At 39.2% G+C, this 21,067-nt stretch overlaps 2 protein-coding genes across 4 annotated transcripts in view; both read left to right on the top strand.

Moving 5' to 3' along the window:
• LOC100022412 (zinc finger protein 883-like) overlaps positions 1 to 18,790 on the top strand; it is a 29,786-nt gene extending 10,996 nt beyond the window's left edge. For 2 of the 3 annotated variants that reach the window (XM_056814450.1, XM_056814449.1), the window contains 2 exons: positions 2,856 to 2,948; positions 10,727 to 18,790. In XM_056814450.1, coding sequence (XP_056670428.1) covers positions 2,856 to 2,948; positions 10,727 to 12,219 — 1,586 coding nt within the window. In that variant the 3' untranslated portion in view covers positions 12,220 to 18,790. The remainder of the gene's footprint in view (positions 1 to 2,855; positions 2,949 to 10,726) is intronic. The other variant, XM_056814451.1, reaches the window with a different exon arrangement.
• The window catches only part of LOC100014158 (zinc finger protein OZF-like), a 103,791-nt gene continuing 94,991 nt past the window's right edge, over positions 12,268 to 21,067 (top strand). Inside the window, exon 1 of the mRNA XM_056814447.1 lies at positions 12,268 to 12,493. Within this exon, the coding sequence (XP_056670425.1) occupies positions 12,475 to 12,493 (19 nt within the window). The 5' untranslated portion in view covers positions 12,268 to 12,474. The remainder of the gene's footprint in view (positions 12,494 to 21,067) is intronic.

The raw sequence follows: 21,067 nt of genomic DNA, 5'->3' as shown, positions 1-21,067 counted from the left end.
CATAGTAGTAGTAGTAGTATTAAAGAGAGGGAAAGGTAGGAAAGAGGTAGAAAGTTACTTAGCTTTCTACTCTATTGGTGGCCATGATGTATTGAAGCTGAGGAAAGACAAGAGTACCTCCAGCTTCCATGCTCCAGCCAGAAGACTCAAAACAGCTCTTGGTCTTCCATTTATAAGCTGTTTTCTCCACCCACTAGCTCTCACCCATCACATCTCCAGAACCAACCATAATTTCTTAATTTTCCTGAGCCACCCAAGGGGGCCAATGTCTATGCAATAATTTCCTTTCCTGTTGGTTCCTTAACTTCCTTTCTCTGAGGTCTTATCTATACCTGAATTACTCAGTGGTGTTCGACCTCCATATCACTTAGTTATGCCATTTAAAGATAACATAATGGAGAGAGAAATTCTTTTCCAACAATTCCAAATCTTTTGTGGCCAGTAGGCAAAATGTTTCTGTTCGGTGTTTCTGGGAAAGAGGTCTTTGCTTTGTATGAATTGAGCTCCTTTGGCTCCTTTCCTCTGATGGTGAGGCTGTGCCTTCTCTACTCTGGAACCTCTGGTTAGGGAGAAGGAGTCATCATCTTGGCAAGAGGAGAATCGGGATAGAGGAGTGTCACTGAGTAGAGAGGCACTTACAGAAGCGAAAGGGAAGGAAGAGAGGGTGATGCACAGTATCAAAGGCTGTGGAGGTCAAAGAAGAAGAGAAAATGCTATTGGAATTGGCCGTTGAGACATCATCAGTGACTTTAGAGAGAGCACTTCCCATTGAATGATGAGTTTGGAATCCTGCCTGTAGAGGGCTAAGGAGAGAGTGAGAGGGAAGGAGTTGGAGGCATGTGTTCTGGGTGGGCTCCTCAGGGAGGTAAGCCACAGAAGAGGAGAGGGAGGAGACAGCAGGCAGCAGAGACTGGTGGGTCTTCACAAATAGAGGAGTTGTGGCAATGTAGGTAGTGGAGAAGCAGAGAGGGAATGACTGAAGATAAGTGGACAGTCTGCAGCAGAACCGAGGACGTAATGAGATCATTTGTGCACATGGAGCAGCCAGCCTTGTTCAGGAGAACGGCCCCCTCATTATATGAGACAGAGGTGAAGGGAGAGGTGTTGTTAGAAGGCATCTGAGTGATGGGAGGGGAGAAGAGGGGGAGCTCTGGGGGACCAGCCTAGTTTGTTTAGCAATGTTCTGAGCTCAGGCAGAAAAGAATTAGTATAATTTCCTGTGGTGGGTGGGATAGTGAGTCACTGAGGAGGTCTAAGAGGCTTGGGGGGGGGGGTAGCTCGGTGGATTAATAGATTGAGAGCCTGAATTTAGAGACAGGAGGCCTTAGGTTCAAATCTGGCTTTAGACACTTCCTGGCTAGGTGACCCTATACAAGTCACTTAACCCTCATTACCTAGCCCTTATGGCTCTTTTGCCTTGAAACCAATACATAGTTTTGAATCTAAGACAAGGTAAGGGTTTAAAAAAAAGAGGTTTGCCTGAGTATACCGAGGGCCCAGTGAAGATGATCTAACGTTAATTTGTGGTGAATCCAGTCAGCACAGTTTCATGATTATTCTCCAGCTTTGTTCAGCTGTAGGGTAGTAGGAGTGAGGGCACTGGAGGGCAGAGTAACTGAGGCTGAGGCTTGGCAGCATGAGGTCAGCTCCAGCATAAGGAGCCAACGGGCTGGAGAGAAGAGGATGATGGAACTGTTCCTGGGATCCACATGGGGAGGTGTAGAGAGTGAGTTAGTGCAGGGAGGATTGCCTAGGAGGGACTGAGGGATGGGGGGGGGGGGGGGAGGGTATGTAGGTCATGGCAAGGACAGATGGAGATCCCAGGGGGAAAAGGGGATGTCAGGGTTCCCGAGCAGGGAAGTGGTGCATTTGTGGATGACAGCAAGGTCAAGCCTCTGATCATGTTTGTGTGTTCTTGGGTGGGCAGGAGAGAAAGACTGAGCCAGGCAGGCACTGAACTCATTGAGGAAGGAGGGGAGGGACCCAGTGGTCAATAGAGAAAGAGCTGCCAAACCTTAGTCTGTATGGTAATTTTGTATTGAATGAACTTCAGAGGAGAAGAGATTAGCTAGTGATGGTGGCAGAGGGAGAGCTTTGAGTGGCACTCGCAAATGGAGAGGAATCTACCTCCTCCACCGTGACCAATCGGGGGCCTGAGTGAAAGTGCAGGCCGGGCTTGACTACTCACATTTGGGATGAGGGGTTTTCCCTCTCATTTTGGTTGAAGCAGGAGAACTGTGTGTGGAGCCTGGGGCTCAGACTGCTAAGGAGAAAGTAAATGGAAAGAAAGAAAAGATCTTTTTAAACCTGCTCGTGAAATGCACAGAAATCCAGAACCGGAAGGCTTTGCTGACCAGCAGGATAGCCTTTAATGCTACATGTGGGTTTATTGTTTTAGTTTGTATTTATTTTCTTTGGAATTTTTTAATTGTCGAGAAATGTGTATAGTCCAGATTATGACAGACGTTTGGATGGCCAGCCTTTATGTACGTGGAATTTTGATCGATCTTGCCTTGTATTACAACATAGTCCCTCTACGTTTCCTTACCTGCCTGATTGTCCATTTCTTCTTGCCTGATCATTTGTAGCCTCCAGACTGAGAGTTCTGGAACTTTGCATATGATGCCAGATTTTTGACATACTGATTGATTTTACCAAATGTTTTTATCTTCCTCTTTTTCATTAAAATTTCTTTTTTGTGATAAGGAATTACTGTGATAGGGAGAAAAGGTTGGAATATTATGAGAAACTGAGGTGTTCTGAGAACAGAAGCAATGCATAAAAATTTTCTTTTAAATCTTTTGAATTCTCAGACAGCTCTTTCAACTCAGCTCTTCATTCTCTCCATGTTGCAGGGATTCCCGTTTCCAAACTAGATTTGCTCTTGCTGTTGAAGAGAGAAGATGTTCAGAATCAAGAGGGAGAAGCTGGGACAGGAACTTCTACAGGTGAGTCATTGAAAAGTAGCTGCTCCTTCAGCATTAAATTTTCTTCCCCTCCTTGTAGTTTAATGGTCTTGATGGGATCAGTCCTGGGTCTAGTTTAACAGTCCTGGGTCTAGTTCCATTTAGTTTAACAGGAAATGAGGGAATGGAAGCATGACGACATTAACAGTTTAAGTAAGAGAAGAATTAGGGAGTGAATAGTCAAAATAAGAATAACAATGAAAAAACTAATAACTGTCTTTTACTCAGCACCTACTCTGTGTCAGGCATTTTCTAAATCTTATTTCATCCTCATATAAACCTGAGGAGGTCAGGGATATTATGATGTTCATTTTACAGATGAAGAAGCTGAGGCTGACTCGTCCAGGGTCACAGTACTAGCCAGGTTCTGTGGTGGGATTAGAACTCAGTTCTTCCTGACCTCACTTGGTGTTCTGTCCACTGAACCACTACCTGTATTCTCATTTTTAAGTAGAAAACTGAGCGTGCTCATACATATATGAGAGAGAAAATAGGAGGTGATTTGTTGAAGTTCTTTTCCTGAGGGATGGAAATTCATTTTTTGTTTTTAGCTCCCCAACCAATCAACAAAATGAATTGATTGTTAATATATTTAAAGGTGCATTTTTCTATTGGCTCATTACAAGTAATGTATTGAATGATAAATTTACATGGAGGTTATTTGTGCATTATATTTTTCCTTTTTTAAAAAGTGTTAATAAATAAACAGCTAGGTGGCTCAGTGGATTAAGAGGCAGACCTAGAGATAGCTGGTTCTGTGTTAATATCTGATGTTAGACTCTTCTTAACTGTGTGACCCTGGACAATTCATTTAACCCCAATTGCCTGGCCCTTAATGCTCTTCTGTCTTGGAACTGATACTTAATATTGATTTTAAGTCAGAAGGTAAAGGGTTTAAAAAAAATGTTTAGATCTAAAACAAACTTTGTAAGTATAAAATTTCTTCAAACACAACTTTCTCCTTTCTTCCACTGGTAAGTGGGTATTCTCTCATTGGAACGCTAGTGAATGACCAAACAGTGTTGCCCATTAGTGCCTTTGAGAAGCTTCTAGATAGAAGAATAGTACCATGAGCAGAGGATGAGTTCTGATCAGAAAACCAGCTTAGCATGGCAATTAGGGGCAATTCAAGGTCTGTTTTTGGAGAACAGTGGCGGTGGTCCATAATGGTCTCATATTGGCCTCACTGTGCATGGCTAGCCATCAGGGTTTTCAAAGAGACTGCTACAAGAATGCAAATCCATGGAACATCTTGGTCTAGTGAGTTCAGCTTTCATGAGTTGTTATTCCAAGATACCCCAGATATGAAAAAGCTAATCTAATGTAGTGCTAGCCAGCCAGTGAAAGCCTGTGGCTTTTTGCATATGTTATAGTAAAATTAGGACTCTGGTCCTCATAATTTAATAAAGTTTATTAAAATTACTCGGATAGGTAAAAGATGAAAAATATGTAGAAAGATAGAATAAAATAGTCTAATGTAGCTCTCATGTGGATGCTTCCAGTGTGATATCCAACAGGATCTTCCTTGGCTAGATACCAGAGACAGTGAAAAATAGCACTTCCTTGTTCATTCCTCTTATCTTCCCTTTTTAATCTGGTTCAAATGTAGAGTCATGTCTGGATGAAGTTCAGAGTCATGTGGCCTACATTAGGTGATGTACCTAGGTCATTAGCCTAGGTGACATAAATGATGTAGCTCCAGGAATACGAGGATGAAGTTAGGACAGCATTCCATGTAGGACCCTAGGAGAGAAGTATAAATTCTCTTCACGTAAATTCCCCTTTGATTCTTTGGGAGACCAGCATGGTAAATCTCCTCCATTGTGTTCTTTAGGAGATTAACATGTCAGGTCTCCCCAATGAATCATTCCACAGGTGTATTAGAGATATATAAAATATAGTACCTTACAAAGAGGGAATTACAACAATTTGGGGGATACAAGGGAAAGAAAGAAAATAGAGAGAAAACAAATAAGGATTGATAGACACATTGACAAAAAGCCGATTAGGGAACACTCCTCTTTGGCATAAGAATTTTCATTCAGAATAAATGATAGGTTCAACCCCGTTCAGTTCAGTTTATTATATCCCAGACTTCATTTTGGATCTCTTGATGTAGTATGTGGTTTCTGTAGGCATCCTTATGACATCTTTTCCAGAAGATTCACTTTCTTGATTCAAGGTGTTGGTGATCTTCTTTTCCTAAAAATAGCTTTAAAAGATCTTGAACCTTGGGTTTTAGCATAATTATGAAATCTCCCCCTTAGGAAGGTGCTGACCAGCACCAGAATCACCATGGGATACATAGCTGAGCTATGAGGTATATGAAGCAATTCCTAAAATAAAACAAAACAACCTCAAAACCCCCAAACCAAAGGAAGAGTAAAAAAAAAATTCTAGATAAAATACATATCAAAATCTTGTGTGTATAAAATTATGAGCAAAAATCAACCATAACGGGTTCTTGAATCACCGCAAGGCCTAATTGAAGTAGCTTATATCCTACAAACATGCAGGACAATTGCAGCAATATTGCACTTACCCACTGGCATCTGGGACTAAGGAAAATTGCCATAGTATAAAAGAGATAAGGGGACAAACTGTGAGGTAAATTGGAAGTATAATTCCCTGATCTGATTTTACGTTCAATCTCAAGGAGAGGGGAGCCAGAATGAAAACCAAAAGAAGATTGTAAATGTTAAAAACTGTAAAGGCCAGGACTGTAAAGGTTTTGGCCAAAACTGTAAAGGATAATTTTTAGTGTTTTGTCTTCAAATCAAAAATAAGTGGTCAACATGGGAAATTCCCAATTATGAAATACCCAAATCAGCTGGGATTTATGGAAGTTTTAATTAATAAAGAATGAAGGAATTGAGAGAGACAGAGACAGAGACACACACAGACAAAGGGAGAGCAAGTCAGTCTTTCTCACTCACCACAAGATCGTCTTTAAGTTGGGTTCTTCCACTCTGAACTGAAATTTCTCTCCAAACTGAATTCAATCGCGAACTCCATTGAAATTTTTTCCTTCTTACCCCTTCCTTTTAATGAAATTTTCTCTTATGTCGCCTCCCCTAAATTTTCTCATCTACCAATCACAGTAGATGCTTTTTCCCAGGATTGCCCAATTTTATTTTTCACCTTCTTTGGTTTTCACCTTCTCTGGTTAGATTAAATCTTTGTTAAGCTTGCATTTTGTAAGTTGCTTGACCTTTTAGGTACTAATTTAACCTTTACAGGTACTTAATACCCTTTTGTATTAGATCTAAAAATCGACCTAGCTTAAGGTTCTAGCTTTACTATAAGGTATGAGTTGGGGACTTTCATTGTTCAATAAGCAGTTTACAACTTTATCTTCCCCTAATGCACTGTCTGAGTAGGGTGGAGTAATTTTAAAAGTTCCCAATACATTCCTGATCAAGGATCTCCATTGTTATAAAAGGGGAATAGCTTAACCAAATCTTCTAAAGTAGAGTCTGAGTAAATTTAAGATTCACAAGATACTTGTTGAAACCTGGCACAAGGAAGTCCAGTGTCTAAATTTGCCATGCAACTGCTTCCTCAATCCCCAAAACAAGTCCTCTGTCTTGTCCTAGATCCTTATCAATCCCACAGGGACTGTTGGTCTCCTTGACCTTGTGCTTCTTTCCACTGTGCAGTAGCTCCTTAGTAATCCCTTCTTCTGGAATCAGATACAAATATTAATTGAAGTCCTATAATAACACTCAATGGCAGGTTTTCATAGTCTAAATCTTTTGGGTATACATTAGTATTAGGGCTAATAGGTATTGCAAACTTAACTTTCAAAATAAAAAACATTAATACTGATTCCATATACTCAATTAAAAAAAAATAAGAAAAAAATCAAATTTCCCATTGGAAATCTAGAGAAACGTAAATAAAAACAACAACCAGAACCTCATGTTGCACATGCCTTGTGACAATGGGTTAGCCAAGCAGAGGCATAATACAAGGATTCCTCCCTGAAAAGCCAGCTCAATTTCTTCTCTAACTTGGCCATGATCCACAGTGTGCATACATAATATTTTCACGAGTTAAAACTTGTTACAAACAGTAGTATAACAGCTAATACAAATTCTAAATGTACCACAATTCCCAAAATTATGAGTCCTTTTGATTATAGTAGCAAATAAACCAGTACCCTGCAGCAATGAGTCTCTACAGCAAATTGTGCAACATTTAAAATCCTTTCAGGCTTATGAATGTTTGTCATAATTTCTCCAGATCTGTTTATATAAGAACAACAAAATTGATTAATAAAAGCACATGTACCTCCTGATGTCAAGGGCCAGCTGATGTTGTAGAACTGTTTTTGATAAGGAGTCATTCTCTTCTTGTAGGAAAGAGATGGCCTCTGCAGTTTGAGAGATGGTTTGAGCTGTGTCTTGAGCCAATCTTTCAACCTCAGCTGAGATGTTTCTAACAGAGTTTATTACTTCCATCATTCCAAAGATTGGCAGGAGTGGGCAGAAAAACCTCTGTACTATTGATGAGGTTGCTGCTGAATTTGACCTTGGCCTCTTGGGTCTAGAATGCCACCAAGACCCCAGATTTCTGGTCATGGACTTGTCTACCTGACCAATATAGTGATTGTGCACTGAGAAAGATGGAATAACATAAGCCCAACCACAAGTACCATACCATCTCAGGGGAAGAGTAGAATAAGCTGAAGAATTACCAACTTAAAACTGTCCGGGGCCCACCAAACCCCATGGGCAATCCTCCACCGAGATAAGACCATAATAATCATAAAAACATTTATTCATGTGTCCTGTCCATCACATTTCTAAGCTTTGCTCTAGCACACATGAATGTGGAGGTAGGAATGGAATGGTGGGGTTACACTTCACTTTGTCACCCATATACTTACTGTTACGTAATGGGCCCATGTCTCTTGTCACACACATGTCAAAGGTAGGCAAATGATCAGTCAGAAGTAATGGTAGTCATAGATATCTAAAAAACACTTCTGAAGACTGATTCAAATCAACTGATATTTTCAGTTCCTTAAATTCCTCAAAGGTTACTGATACAGGTTGTAACCATTTTGATAGTCTATCCATCATCATCTGTGTAACAGTTAACAAGGCAAAAAGGAGCAAAAGGCTATTTAAGTAATATGTGACCTTCCAATGGTGCAAACTCTGGTCACATCTCATTTCTGTGGACTGTAATTGTTGCTCATGAGAAAACAGAGTTCTGATGGATCCAGTGGCAGACCCAGCATCCATAGGGACCAATAGCGTTGCCATGGAAAAGACTTTGTCCAACTTGTCTATAGACTTTTATAATAGCATTATCCCTAGTCCAATTATAGGAAGAGCATACAAATAAGGACAATGTAAAAACACATAGCCATTAACCCAAACAGATTAATTGAAGGTAATATTAGATTAATATGTAAACTTAAAAGCAAAATTAAAACTAAAGAGAAAGCAGCAAATGCATTATATGTGACAGGATGTCACTCAGTGTCAGTAGAGAATACCCGTTTTACATGCAAGGAATGTATCCAAGAGTCCTTTTTTCTGATTTAGGGAGCTGTTGCAGTGGTTAACAGTACTTTATTTACACCTTTTCTTCTGGGTGTTAGATCTGTATTTATGATTATGTTACACTGTGGAGAGTGGAACAGTGAGGTCTGAACAGACTTAAAATTTATATCCATACTCCTTGAGGTCCCTACCCTTCTTAAGTATCATCATACATCTTGATTCCTTTGGCCATATCTGTGGCCATCACTTTAGTCATTCTGACCATTTCTCTGTGGTGCCCCACAATCATTACAGATTCCTTGAGGAGTATTATGAACCAAGTTATAATTTATCCCTTTATAATCATTGAACCTATTGGGGGATCTATTATTATTATTATTAGTATTATTATTACCATTTCTCCAGCTTCTGTTCCTCATTCTACAACTTCTAGCTACATGACCTTCTTTCCCACAAAAAGAACATGGCATTGGTTGCTTTATGGATTCTTTTAAAGGAGCTGTGACCTCTGTCTGTCTTTCAGCTCTTTCTTTCATTTGTTTTTATAATTCATATTTTTCCTTCTTTAATTTTATCTCTTACTTAGTTTTTTCCTTTCATAATCTCTTCAGTCCCTTTTCTTCAGCTTTCTCTCTGTTTCATTTTTCACAGCCCTCAAAGATATATGCTGTTGTCCTCTTTAGCTTTTCTATGTCCATGATTGGCCAGTCTGGGCAATTGTTCTTAAAATAGTCCTTAATATCTCAGGAATGATATTTTACAAAATGAATCCTTATGAGTCTGGCATCTATCCTCCTGGAGACATCCATGCCAAGATACCTAGAACCTAGTTCACCTGTCATAGAACTGTCATAAAACTCATATGGTCTCTTATTCTCTCCCTGTCTGAGATCATCGAATTTAGTCCAATCACTTGGCCTGTCAGAGCAAGCTTTCATTCCCTTTAATAATGCATTTCTAGTCTCACATAGATGGATGTAATCTTTGGTTGAATTACAATTCCATTTCAGGTTTTCTAGGGGCCAACATACTGTATCATCATTTTGAGACCCATTCACAATGGAAAGGATCATGTTCCTTTCCCCATCCATTAACCCATTAAAATAGATTGAAGTAATTTCATAACATCTGATCCCTTCATGTTTGCAAAAATATAATAATTAAAATTAGGAAACTAGCCATAAATTAATATTTATATTAATCAAAGATAGTAGGGGAAAAAGAAAGATGGAAAAATAAGAGTGAGAAATATAAAGGTAGTTTCCTTATTGCTTCATTTAGGTGGCTATTCTATAGCCTCCTAGAGGGCCCCTAACCACCCTCACAGGCAGGTCTGGTTAGCAACAAACATGGAAGAGAAGAGGCCAAAATTCACTTATACCTCACTTTATCAAATTTATTCTCCTATTTATTCTTCACTAACTCTCACAAATGACATCTCCAGAGATAGCCATGATTTCTAATTTGACTGTGCCTCCCAGTGGTGCTTTGCAGGGGAAGATTGCCCAGCCACGTGTCTCTTGATATTCTTGACTCCATTGCTGTCTTTTTCCAGCTGCCATTCTATTCTCATCACCTTATCTACTCCATGATTTCCCTCACATAGTCCTTGCTTCCAGGTTCCATGGGAGGTACATGTAGTGGAAAGGGGGAAGGGCATATTTCCTTTTCACAATCTCCAATACACAGTATTGATTCCAAGATGGAAGGTAAGTGTTTAAAGGGAAAAAAAGAAGAAAGAAAAAAGAAAATTATATTATGCTTACAGATGATACATCATGAAATAATATAAATCGTCTGTATATATGCACTAAGTAGTATAAGTATCTGTGAAGACAGGACTAAGAGTACAGACAGTCAAAGTGAAAAAGAAAGACTGAATGTAGAGACAAAGTTACGGAGTTTGAGTTCTAGTCTCAGCTTTTAGGATTTTATTTAAATCACTCAGACACTCTGAGCTCATGGCCTGAGCTGTGAATGCAATGAGAATGCTTCTCCTGCCTGTGCTCCAACTTTCTTGTGAGGATCTAATATGAATGTGAGTAAAACTCTTTATCAGTGACGTCATTCTTTAGTTGTGAGCTAATGGCATGTTGAAATGATTGATTCTGCCCATTTATGTTTGTAGACTTTTCTCTTTGCCTGGGGAAATAGAATGAAAGTCAGTTTTTATTCTGCCAGTGGAGGAAAAGGGATGTATATGTGTCGAGGTGACTATGGGTGTGTGTTGTTTGTTTCTTTCAGAAGGAAAGATCAGACTTGAAGTGAAAGAGATTTCTGCAGAGTTAAGCCTTTCTGGGGAAGAAACTCAGAAGCAAAGCTGCATTGGTGATGGTGCCTGTGATTCCACTTGGAGAGAAAACTTGGATGTACATCAGAAAATCCACACTGGAGGGAAACCTTACGAATGTAATCAATGTGGTAAAACATTTGCAAAGAGAGCTTCTCTTACTGTACATCAGAGAATCCACAATGGAGAGAAACCTTATAAATGTAATCAGTGTGGAAAAGCTTTTATACGGAGGAGCAGTTTTACTGACCATCAGAGCATTCACACTGGAGAGAAACCTTATGAATGTAATCAGTGTGGAAAGGCTTTTACATACGAGTCTCGTCTTACTATACATCAGAAAATCCACACTGGAGGGAAACCTTACGAATGTAATCAATGTGGTAAAACATTTGCAAAGAGAGCTTATCTTACTGTACATCAGAGAATCCACTCTGGAGAGAAACCTTATAAATGTAATCAGTGTGGAAAAGCTTTTATACGGAGGAGCAGTTTTACTGAACATCAGAGCATTCACACTGGAGAGAAACCTTATGAATGTAATCAGTGTGGAAAGGCTTTTACATACGAGTCTCGTCTTACTATACATCAGAGAATCCACACTGGAGAGAAACCTTTTGAATGTAATCAATGTGGAAAGGCTTTCAGAGGTAGGAACGGTCTCAAACTACATCAGAGAATCCATACTGGAGAGAAACCATATAAATGTAATCAATGTGGAAAGGCTTTCACACATAGGTCCGCTCTTACTGTACATCAGAGAATCCACACTGGTGAGAAACCTTATGAATGTAATCAATGTGGAAAGGCATTCAGATCTAGAAATAGTTTGGTTACACATCAGAGTGTCCACACTGGAGAGAAATCTTATGAATGTAATCAATGTGGAAAGGCATTCAGATCTAGAAATAGGTTGGTTACACATCAGAGTGTCCACACTGGAGAGAAACCTTATGAATGTAATCAGTGTAGAAAGACTTTTACACACAAGTTTGGTTTTAATTTACATCAAAGAATCCACACTGGAGAGACTCCTTTTGAATGTAATCAATGTGGAAAGGCTTTCAGAGGTAGGGACGGTCTCATACATCAGAGAATCCATACTGGAGAGAAACCATATAAATGTAATCAATGTGGAAAGGCTTTCACAAATAGGTCCGCTCTTACTGTACATCAGAGAATCCACACTGGTGAGAAACCTTATGAATGTAATCAATGTGGAAAGGCATTCATATGTAGAAGGAGTATGGTTAAACATCAGAGAATTCACACTGGAGAGAAACCTTATGAATGTAATCAGTGTGGAAAGGCATTCAGATCTAGAAATAGTTTGGTTAAACATCAGAGAATTCACACTGGAGAGAAACCTTATGAATGTAATCTGTGTGGAAAGGCTTTTACACAGAAGTATGGTCTTACTGTACATCAGAGAATCCACACTGGATAGAAATCTTATGACTGTTACCAGCTTAGTAAAGTCCTCAATCAAAAGTCAACCCTTATTTTCCCTCAGGCACTGCCAAGTCAGTAAACAACAGTCCTTGGCGGCAGCTGTGTGGATCCCAGCCATACCTTTGGGAACTTTTGCTCTACTGATGACCCTGGGGTCGCCTGCTAACTAAAGGAAGATTGCAGGACCCTCCACTGGCCCTGGACGTGGGGCTTCAGCACATTGATCAGACATGGTCCCAGGCTGTGCCTAATGATGGAGGAGCGCACAAGTAAGAGCAATGGTTTTGTCTCACTTGGAAGTAATCCAATGCTAAGGTTTACATAATTGAAGCTGAATCCCTTTCTTTTTCCCGATTGGAATCATGAGTATGATTACTACTTCAATTTAGGAAGATGAGAAATAGAGACTGCTTGGTGTCTCATAGCATGAGACTTCAGGGGCCTAGAAAGGAGCCTCCATGATCTTCATGGTTAGGTCTAGTCATTTAAAGGTGATTAGGTACAAGAAAAAGAGAGTCACATACTGAAGCCAGAGCGTGCATTGACTACTAGGAAAGACATCAGAATGCAGAATGGAGATTGAGATTGGGCCAGGTGTCAGCCCTGGCCTAGTCTGTTAGTGACTAAACATTAATGAAGCACCTACTATATTCTAGTCTCTGAGGACACAAAGGGAAACAAAAGACAGACAGACCCTGTTGTCAGAGATCAGAATCTAGTATACAAACATAGTGATAGTTCAGGAAGAAATAAAAGATCATGAACCTAACTTTTAATGATCCAGGGAAAAGAGGGTGTTTTATGAATGGAAATCCATTTAGTTAAACAGGGAAATGAGTGAATAGAATTATGAGAACAATTCAGTTTAAGAAGGGCAGACTTGGAGAACAAAGAGTAAAAATCAAAATCATAAGGAAAAAAGTAATATCTAGCAGTTAAATAGCACCTACTGTGTGCAGTGCATTTCATCAATATTAGTTCATTTGGTTCTCATAAGAACCATAAGGGTTAAGTGTAATAATTATTCTCATTTTACAAGTGAAGCAACTGCAATGAGCAGAGGTCTTATGACTTGCCTAGGGTCATATTACTAGCGAATGTCTGGGATTGGTATGCTTCTATCCAGTGTACCAAAAAAGTAAAAATGCTCATATATGAGTGAGGTTGAAAATGAGAGAAGTTTACAAACTTTCTTGCTGAGGGATGAACATGCCTTTTTTTTGTTTGTTTTTAGCTCCTTAGCCAGTCAGCAAGATGAATGGCAATTTACCGTTTAAAATTCTTCTTACTTTCTCCATTGTGCCACTTAACTGCGCAATTGGAATCGGTTGATACGAGCAGTAGCCATTGTTTCAGTACCATGAATGTAGCTGAAGCAAACACTATGGAAGCATTTAGAGTTTGATCAGACATCAACGACTCCAAGATAATTCACCGTGCCTGTGGGCATTGCAAGTCATCTTGTCTTTTGCAACATGAGCAATATGGAAATCAGTTTTAGATGACTGCACATATATAATCTATCTCAGAATGCTTGCCTTCTCAAGGAGTCGGGTGAGAAAGTAGGAATAGAGAGAATTTGCAATTCCAAATTAAAAAAAGATGCTGAGTCACCATAGCCAAGATAGCAGACAGAAATCAGGGATTTACCTCAGGTTTCTCAAATTCTCCTCGATATGACTTTAAAATAATGTCTCAAAACATTCTGGAACAGAAGAACTCCAAAAAGGATGAGGTTAAAGAATTTTTCTGCCTAGAGACTTTAGAAGGCCAGCAGGAAAGATCACTCCCACCGTGGTGAAAGTGGAGCAAAGTCTAGCACAGGCTAACAGAATAATAGCAAGGCCATGCCTTACTCTGTTAGCAGCAAAGCCATGTGCCCTGACCCATCAGCAGCAGGCTTTTAAGGGAACTGAATTGGCAGAAGCTACTTCTGGAGCTCCTATTCCACAGACAGTAAGGGGCAGGGAGAGGTCAGACAACTTAATAGGAGATCAAAGGTCCTTTTTCTAGCATTGTGTGTAGGAGTCTGTTTCATAGCTCATATGTAGATTCTAGTTCTAGGCCTGGTGGCAGTCCCAATGTAAGAAGTACCATTAGTGACAAGCTCTAGAAGTAATAGAATTTGTAGCCATTAGGGATCTGGGATGCTGATCACAGTTCCAAAATGTAAAATAAAAGGCTGGTTATTCACAGTCCAGAGTAGGCCAAGAGAGTAGTGAACACACCTCTTTGTACATCACATCACCTTGGAAGAAGTGAAAATGTATAGAAACACTCCACCCCATTCAGCGCCACCTCTGAAAGCACTTACATTTAAAAACAAAACAGGCTTCAAACAATGCCTCCTCTACCCCAGGAGCAGACTTCAAATTTAGCATGAAAGTCAAGAAATAGGTTAAGGAATGAGCAAACAACTTTAAAAAAGCATTTCACCATAAAAAGTTACTGTGGTGAAAAGAAGATCAAAACAAACTGAAAATGACAAAGTCTCAAAGAAAAATGTGAATTGATTTCAGGAACAAAATCCTAGAAGACCTCAAAAAAGTATTTTAAAAATCAAATAAGGGAAATAGAGGGAAATTGAGAAAATAATTGAGCGATGAATGAAATAAAATTTTTAAAAGGGTCCTTAGTTTGGTAAAAGAGGCACTAAAAATACTGAATAAAAGGATGTTAAAAACAATAGACCAAATGGTGAAAAGGGCACAAAAATCTGTTAAAAAAAGGAACTTCTTTAAAATCAAAATTAGCCAAATGGAAAAAAGATATAAAAAATGTACTGAAGAGAACTTCTTAAAAAGTAGAGCTAGTCAAATGGAAAGTAGAACTACAAAAGTTAAATGAAGAAAATAATTTCTTAGAAATTAGAATTGGGCAAGTGGAAGCTAATTCCTCCAAGAGATTTTATGAAATAAAATTTAAATAAAAAGAATACGTAAATAGAAAAAAACTGAAATATCTCATTGGAAAAATGACTGACCTTGAATCGATGCAGGAGTAATAACTGAATGACTGTACAACCTGAAAAGCATGATTTAAAAAAAAAAAAAAAGCTAAATTCCAGGGCTCCCAGATTAAGCAGGAAATACAGCAAACAATCCTCTGAATTGAAACAAAATTCAAATATTGTGTAGCCACAGTCATTATACCACAACATTTAGCAGCTTTGATATTTAATGACTGGTTAATGTCGAATATGATATTCCAGAGTGTAAAGGAACTAGGATCACAACCAAGCATCATCCACCCAGTAATACTGAGTACAAACATTCATGAAGAAAAAAGGAATGTTTAGTGAAATAGAGTTCTTCTTAAGTATTTTTTTGTGAAAGGGACAGAGCTGAAAATAAAATCTGATTTTCAAATATAAGTCTCAAGAGATGCATAAAAGGAAAGGAAATCCTAGAGCAATCAGTAAATTTAAGCTGCTTACGTTCCTTCATGAAAAGATGACATTTGTAATTCCTAGGAACCTTATCATTATTAGGGCAGTTTGTAGGGCATGGGTATGAGTTTACTATAATGAGATGAATGCATTAAAATATTAAGGGGTGAGATGGATGTATTGGAAGGAGGGAAGGGAAAAGTCAAATGGGTTAGTTTTCTCACAAAAAAGAGTCAAAAGAGCTTTTGAAGTGGGGGATTAGGTGGAGTTGTGGAGAAGAATTTATATTTTATTGAAAATTGGCTCAAAGGGCAAATAGAATATACACAACTGAGTATAGAAATACCCTTTGCCTTGTAAGAGAATAGGGAAAGGGGATGAGAAAAGAGAATTGGTTAAGTGGAAAAGGCAGTAGTCAGAAGCAAAACACTTTAGAATGAATAGAATGAAAGGAGAAAAGCAAGTAAGATAAACGGGAAAAAAGGATAGGAAAAATATTCAGTTAATCCTAAGGTAAAAAAGTTTACAGCAAGTTTCTCTAAACATGAAGAATATATATGTATATTTAGGAAAATGAAAGTTAAAATACCTTAGGTACTTACCTTACACCTATCTGATTGGCTAATTTGAGAGAAACAAAAATAACAAATGGGGGAAATTTGAGATGCTTATGTATTGTTGGTGGAACTATGAACTGATTCAAACATTCATGGGAACAATTTAGAAGCTTGCTCAAAAGTTTCTAAAACTATGCAATATCATGACCAGGTCTGTAGCCCAAAGTTATCTTTTTTGGGGGAAAAAAGGTCTATTTGTACAAAACTTTCTAGCAGTTCATTTTGTGATGGCAAAGAATTGGAAATTGAGGGGATGCCCATCAATTGGGGAATACATGAAGTTTTGCTATAATGATTATGACAGAATACTATTCTGCAATAAGATGATGAAGATAATTTCAGAAAAAAACTTGAAAAGCCTTTAATGAACTGATTCAAAGTAAAGTGAGCAGAATATGGAGAACATTGTACACAGTAGTTGCAATATTATTCAGTGATCAAGTGTGAATGAATTAACTATTCTTAGCAATACAATGATCCAAGACAATTCTGAAGGACCCTGGATAAAAAATGCTACTCCCAAAGAAAACTGATGGAGTCTGAATGAAGATCAAAGTCTTCCTTGATTAGATTTGCTTTTGTCAGGTCTTGGAATGCAGGGGGAAAAAGAATGGCTCAAATTCTCTTGAACTGGAGACTCAAATCATGTTACTTCAAGAAGCATTTCTCAACCAGTTCTCTTTTATAAAGCACCTACTAAGGGCCAGACAGTAGACTATGTGCTAAGGATTAAAAGAAAAAAAAGGATGAAATGATAACTCCCTGGAGGACCTTGCATTTTATTGGTTTATGTCAACAAGCATTTATTAAACATTTCGACACCAAGAAATACTAGGCTCTGGAGATACCAGGCTTTGATTAAAAGGAAAAACCAGAAACAAGTTGCAAAAACTAAATTCCGTCAAATCCCAGCAGGCCCACATGTGCATTTCCATTTCTACTATTGAGGTCTTAGGTCTCAGAAAGGCTTATTAAGTCCTGCAGCAGACGTGAGAGCCAAAATAGGGAGCCTGTCGAAGAGCCTCGAAGAGCTTTTACTTCTATAAACTTGAAACATAGGAATTAGGAAACAATGGTTGAGGTACTTCCCAGATAAAGCTCATGGGCTGCTAAAAGGTCTAGCTCAGAAATTTCCTCATTTCGATCTCTGGAGCTCCTGAAAAGCTTCTGGGGTCAACATGAGTTGTAGGTGCTGAATAAGCAACAAATCTGGACCCAGAGCCATAAACAAGTCCAGTCTCGAAGCTACACAGGACAAGAGAGTTTCCAACAAAGCAATCTGGTTTTCCCACAGGTTCTAAATATGCTTCAAGGAGAAGATGTCCACAAAGGCATGCCAAACCTCAACAGCATCATCGTAGAGTCAGGCTGGCTCCAGAGCTCCCTCCTGAATTTCACAGGTTGGGTTTTCCATATGCTATCTCAGAAATGAGGCAAGTCTAAGCAGGGGCTTTCTAAAGGTATCAGAAATAGATCCAAGCTTCCATCTTCCCCCAGTGATAACATTAACAAGGTTCTTTAGCAAGAGTTGTTTTCTGGTAAAAAGCAAAGGGAATGTTGGCTCTGCCTTTTCCCCATCAATTATCCTTATTGGGAAGACTACTACAAATGATCTCATGTAATCTTGTGCTCTAGGCCTTTCCATCTACTTTCCCTTTGATATTTGATTGATTTTTTTTCTTCATGCCTAAAAGGAGATAAACAACTTTCTCCTTCCAGATTGAATCCTTTTGGTGACAAACAAACCAAACCAGAGACAGTGAATTCAGTCTCATGGGCACATCTCTCAGTGGGGGTAACCTACCCTGGGAGTCAAGTTCTGATCCTCTGGGGAAGAGGGAGGTCTGAGACAGCCACTGTTTGATAAAATTGCTCAGAGATCTTCTTGTGTCAGTCTTCCTATTGACACTACTGGAAGCACTGAGTATGAATAATATAGACTGTATGTGGTTCTACTGGCTCCATCCATTTCTTGCTAGATGGGTACAATGAGCAGTAATTGGACTCCCACCCTATTTGAGTAGCCCTTTACCCCTCCTAAATCCATGATTTTACCCCTAGTCAGTATAATCCAGTTTAAAGACATTCCATAAGGTGGCTGATTATTTCTTGTGTATTAAAATATATTATTGTACATTGAGTCAGTTAAGGATAATCAACTAATCCCAATATGTGTAACACAATTCATTATAAGTGGGCAAGGAAGACTCCCAGACCTCCAGCCTGGATGGTCTTAGTACTGTAGGATAGAAATCTTCTAATGGGTTGGAAGGTCCCTGCAAAATGTAAAATGTCCCCTAGTTAGGAGTCTGTTGCCCAACATTTGGGTGGGATTCTGCCTGCTCTGTACTTATATTTGTAAGCCCATTACTCAACAATAGGTGTGGAGTTCTACTAGCCCTTTACTTTGTGAACCCCAGAGTGACTGTGGGATCCCCAAGGAGATTCTGTACTATCCCATCTGAACTGTCTGGGACTTAAGGATTATAAAAATTGACTCTGAGCATAAGGCAGTCTCAGATAGTGGCCAGGTCCCTTTAATAAAAAGTAATTGGCTCAGAGCTCTGCCTCAGTGACTTTATTTATAGTTTAGATCATTTCTGGCATTACATTATGGTTACCCCAAATAGGATGATGAGGTGTGGACCTTCCCTAGATGCTCCATCCCACTCCTCATGGTACTCCTCCCACTTTAAAAAATAGGAAGCTAATTCCTGGATGAATTTTCACCATTGGCTCACCCACCAAGAAAGACTTGGGTTGGTGGGTCTCTACTGTTCCTACCCAAATTCTCCAAGCTTAAGATGCCTCCCCATGGCTACAGATTGGTGAGTTTACCTGATATTACTCCCCGCAACACCCCACAAATTTAAAGGGGTAAAAGAAGTTACCAATTGTATTGAAAGTGACTATTTGGGTTCATGACTAAATTATGTGAATTAATTCAATTATGTAAAATTCTTGAATTATTTGGCCACATTTTCAGCTTTTAAAGCCTAGGTTGAATTTTTTTTTCTCATCAGAGCTAGGGACGTATAACAGAATCACTGCTACTGCCACTTTTTCAGCCTCCAGCCAGGAAAACCATTAAACAAAAAAAATTGCAAGTTTCAAATAGATTTTGTACTTGCTGGTGGTCAGGGATGGAAGTTGGTTCTTTTTAAAGGTGTAACAAGGGAATCACTTTAAAAGACTGATATATATTAATTTAAGGTCGCCAAGGAATCAGCTACGTAATTCCTAAATGAAAAACTCAAGTCAGCCGTCAGCCTTTTTTGGAGTTTAATTACAATAGGAGCAAGAAAGGAATTAGAGAGAGAGAGAGAGAAAAAGGGAGAGAAGGGAATAGGGCTTAAATACCCCTTCTGTTTAGGCTGGGCCAAAAGGCCCAAGCCCTTAGATAGCTGGGGCAAAGAAAAGAGATCAGTCCCTATTACTCACGTGTCCAAAAATGGAGAAACAGTCTCAGAGACCCCCACCTTCAGCTTCCTTCAGAGCAAGCCTTCTCAGAGCCCACAGGAACCACACCGACCAAGACTCCTCAACCTCCTTCAGCTTCAGACCCTCCTATCTTTAAGGAAACCATCCAAGTTCCTCCCCTCAGTTCTCCCATCTACCAATCCCTCTTCATCAATTTCCCTGTGCCAATGGAGGCTCTAGCTTAACCCAGGACCGCCCAGAGGTTTCTGGCTTTTGCACATGTCTGTTGAAGGTCATATTTTCAAATGATTAAATCTTTGATCCTTTGCTACAGCCCTTTCTAAATCCTGTTAACCTGAGTAGGGTAGAGATTGGAATAATTAAATTTTGATCTAGGCTGCAGCCCTTACTCAATCCTATTAGGACTGAATAGGGTGGAGATTTATTCCAAGTATCTCCATTGTATCAATTCTAAAATCAATCAAGACTCAAAGAAATTCCTGTTCTATGCTTAAGCATAGGTCAAAGTCCTTTCCATTGTTCAGCAAAGGGTTTCTGTCCTAAAGTAATCTTAAGAAGGGAAGAGAAGGAACCTCCCATGCCAATGGGGTTCCCATTCCAATAGACTATCAGTAAGAAATTTTCCAAGTATGAAATATCCCAATGGTGAAATTTCCAACAATTATAAGTCTAAGGAATTTTGAGGTTTACAAAGGATATATATTTTATTTCTTATAATATGAATAAAGTCATTTTCAGTGATATTAGGGCTTCTACTTAAGACACTGAAGCCCTAATGGGCTCATCTGAGGCCCCCAGTGGCCTATTTCAGAAATGTGAAATTGGGGAACTTTCTAAAATAGGTCCCTGAATCTTAAGAGTATTTATTATAAGCCAGGACTGCATAATGATGCACTCAGTACCTCCAGGGTTAGTCCACCATGCTTCTAGTTAGAGGGAATAGGATAGGGGTACAATCTTCAGAAGAGGAACCTCTAAGACATTTAGTCCTCAGAAGCAGAGCCTTTGGGTATCCAGCTGTGTGAAAAAGATCTAAAGTTGCCCTCTCCTGAGTAGGTATGCCCATAGTGTGGAGGGTGCTAGTATCACATGTTAAAGGATTCAGAGAAATTCTTTTGGCTACAATTTGAACTTTGTTACTATTCTACCCTTGGAAAATGATTGGCTTTAATTGACTTCCAACCTTCTTGCCCTGTTATCCCCAAGCCTGCCAGATGAGCAAGGCAAAAGAATGAGAACAGCCTACAGCTCCCTAAAAGGCCTGCATGAGTACAACTTGGCCTTACCTGAGCTGTCTGTTCTTTGGGTTAATCCAAGTTAGCAGGTGCTTCCAAGCATTTGTTTTCAGTCTGTGCTTTTTCGCTTTGGTCTGATCACCTGGAGAGAAATGATTATAA

This window comes from Monodelphis domestica, chromosome 2 (genome assembly GCF_027887165.1).
Source record: "Monodelphis domestica isolate mMonDom1 chromosome 2, mMonDom1.pri, whole genome shotgun sequence".
NCBI lineage: Eukaryota > Metazoa > Chordata > Mammalia > Didelphimorphia > Didelphidae > Monodelphis > Monodelphis domestica.
The sequence above is the reverse complement of the archived record's forward strand: the minus strand, read 5'-3'. Positions and strand labels throughout refer to the sequence as shown.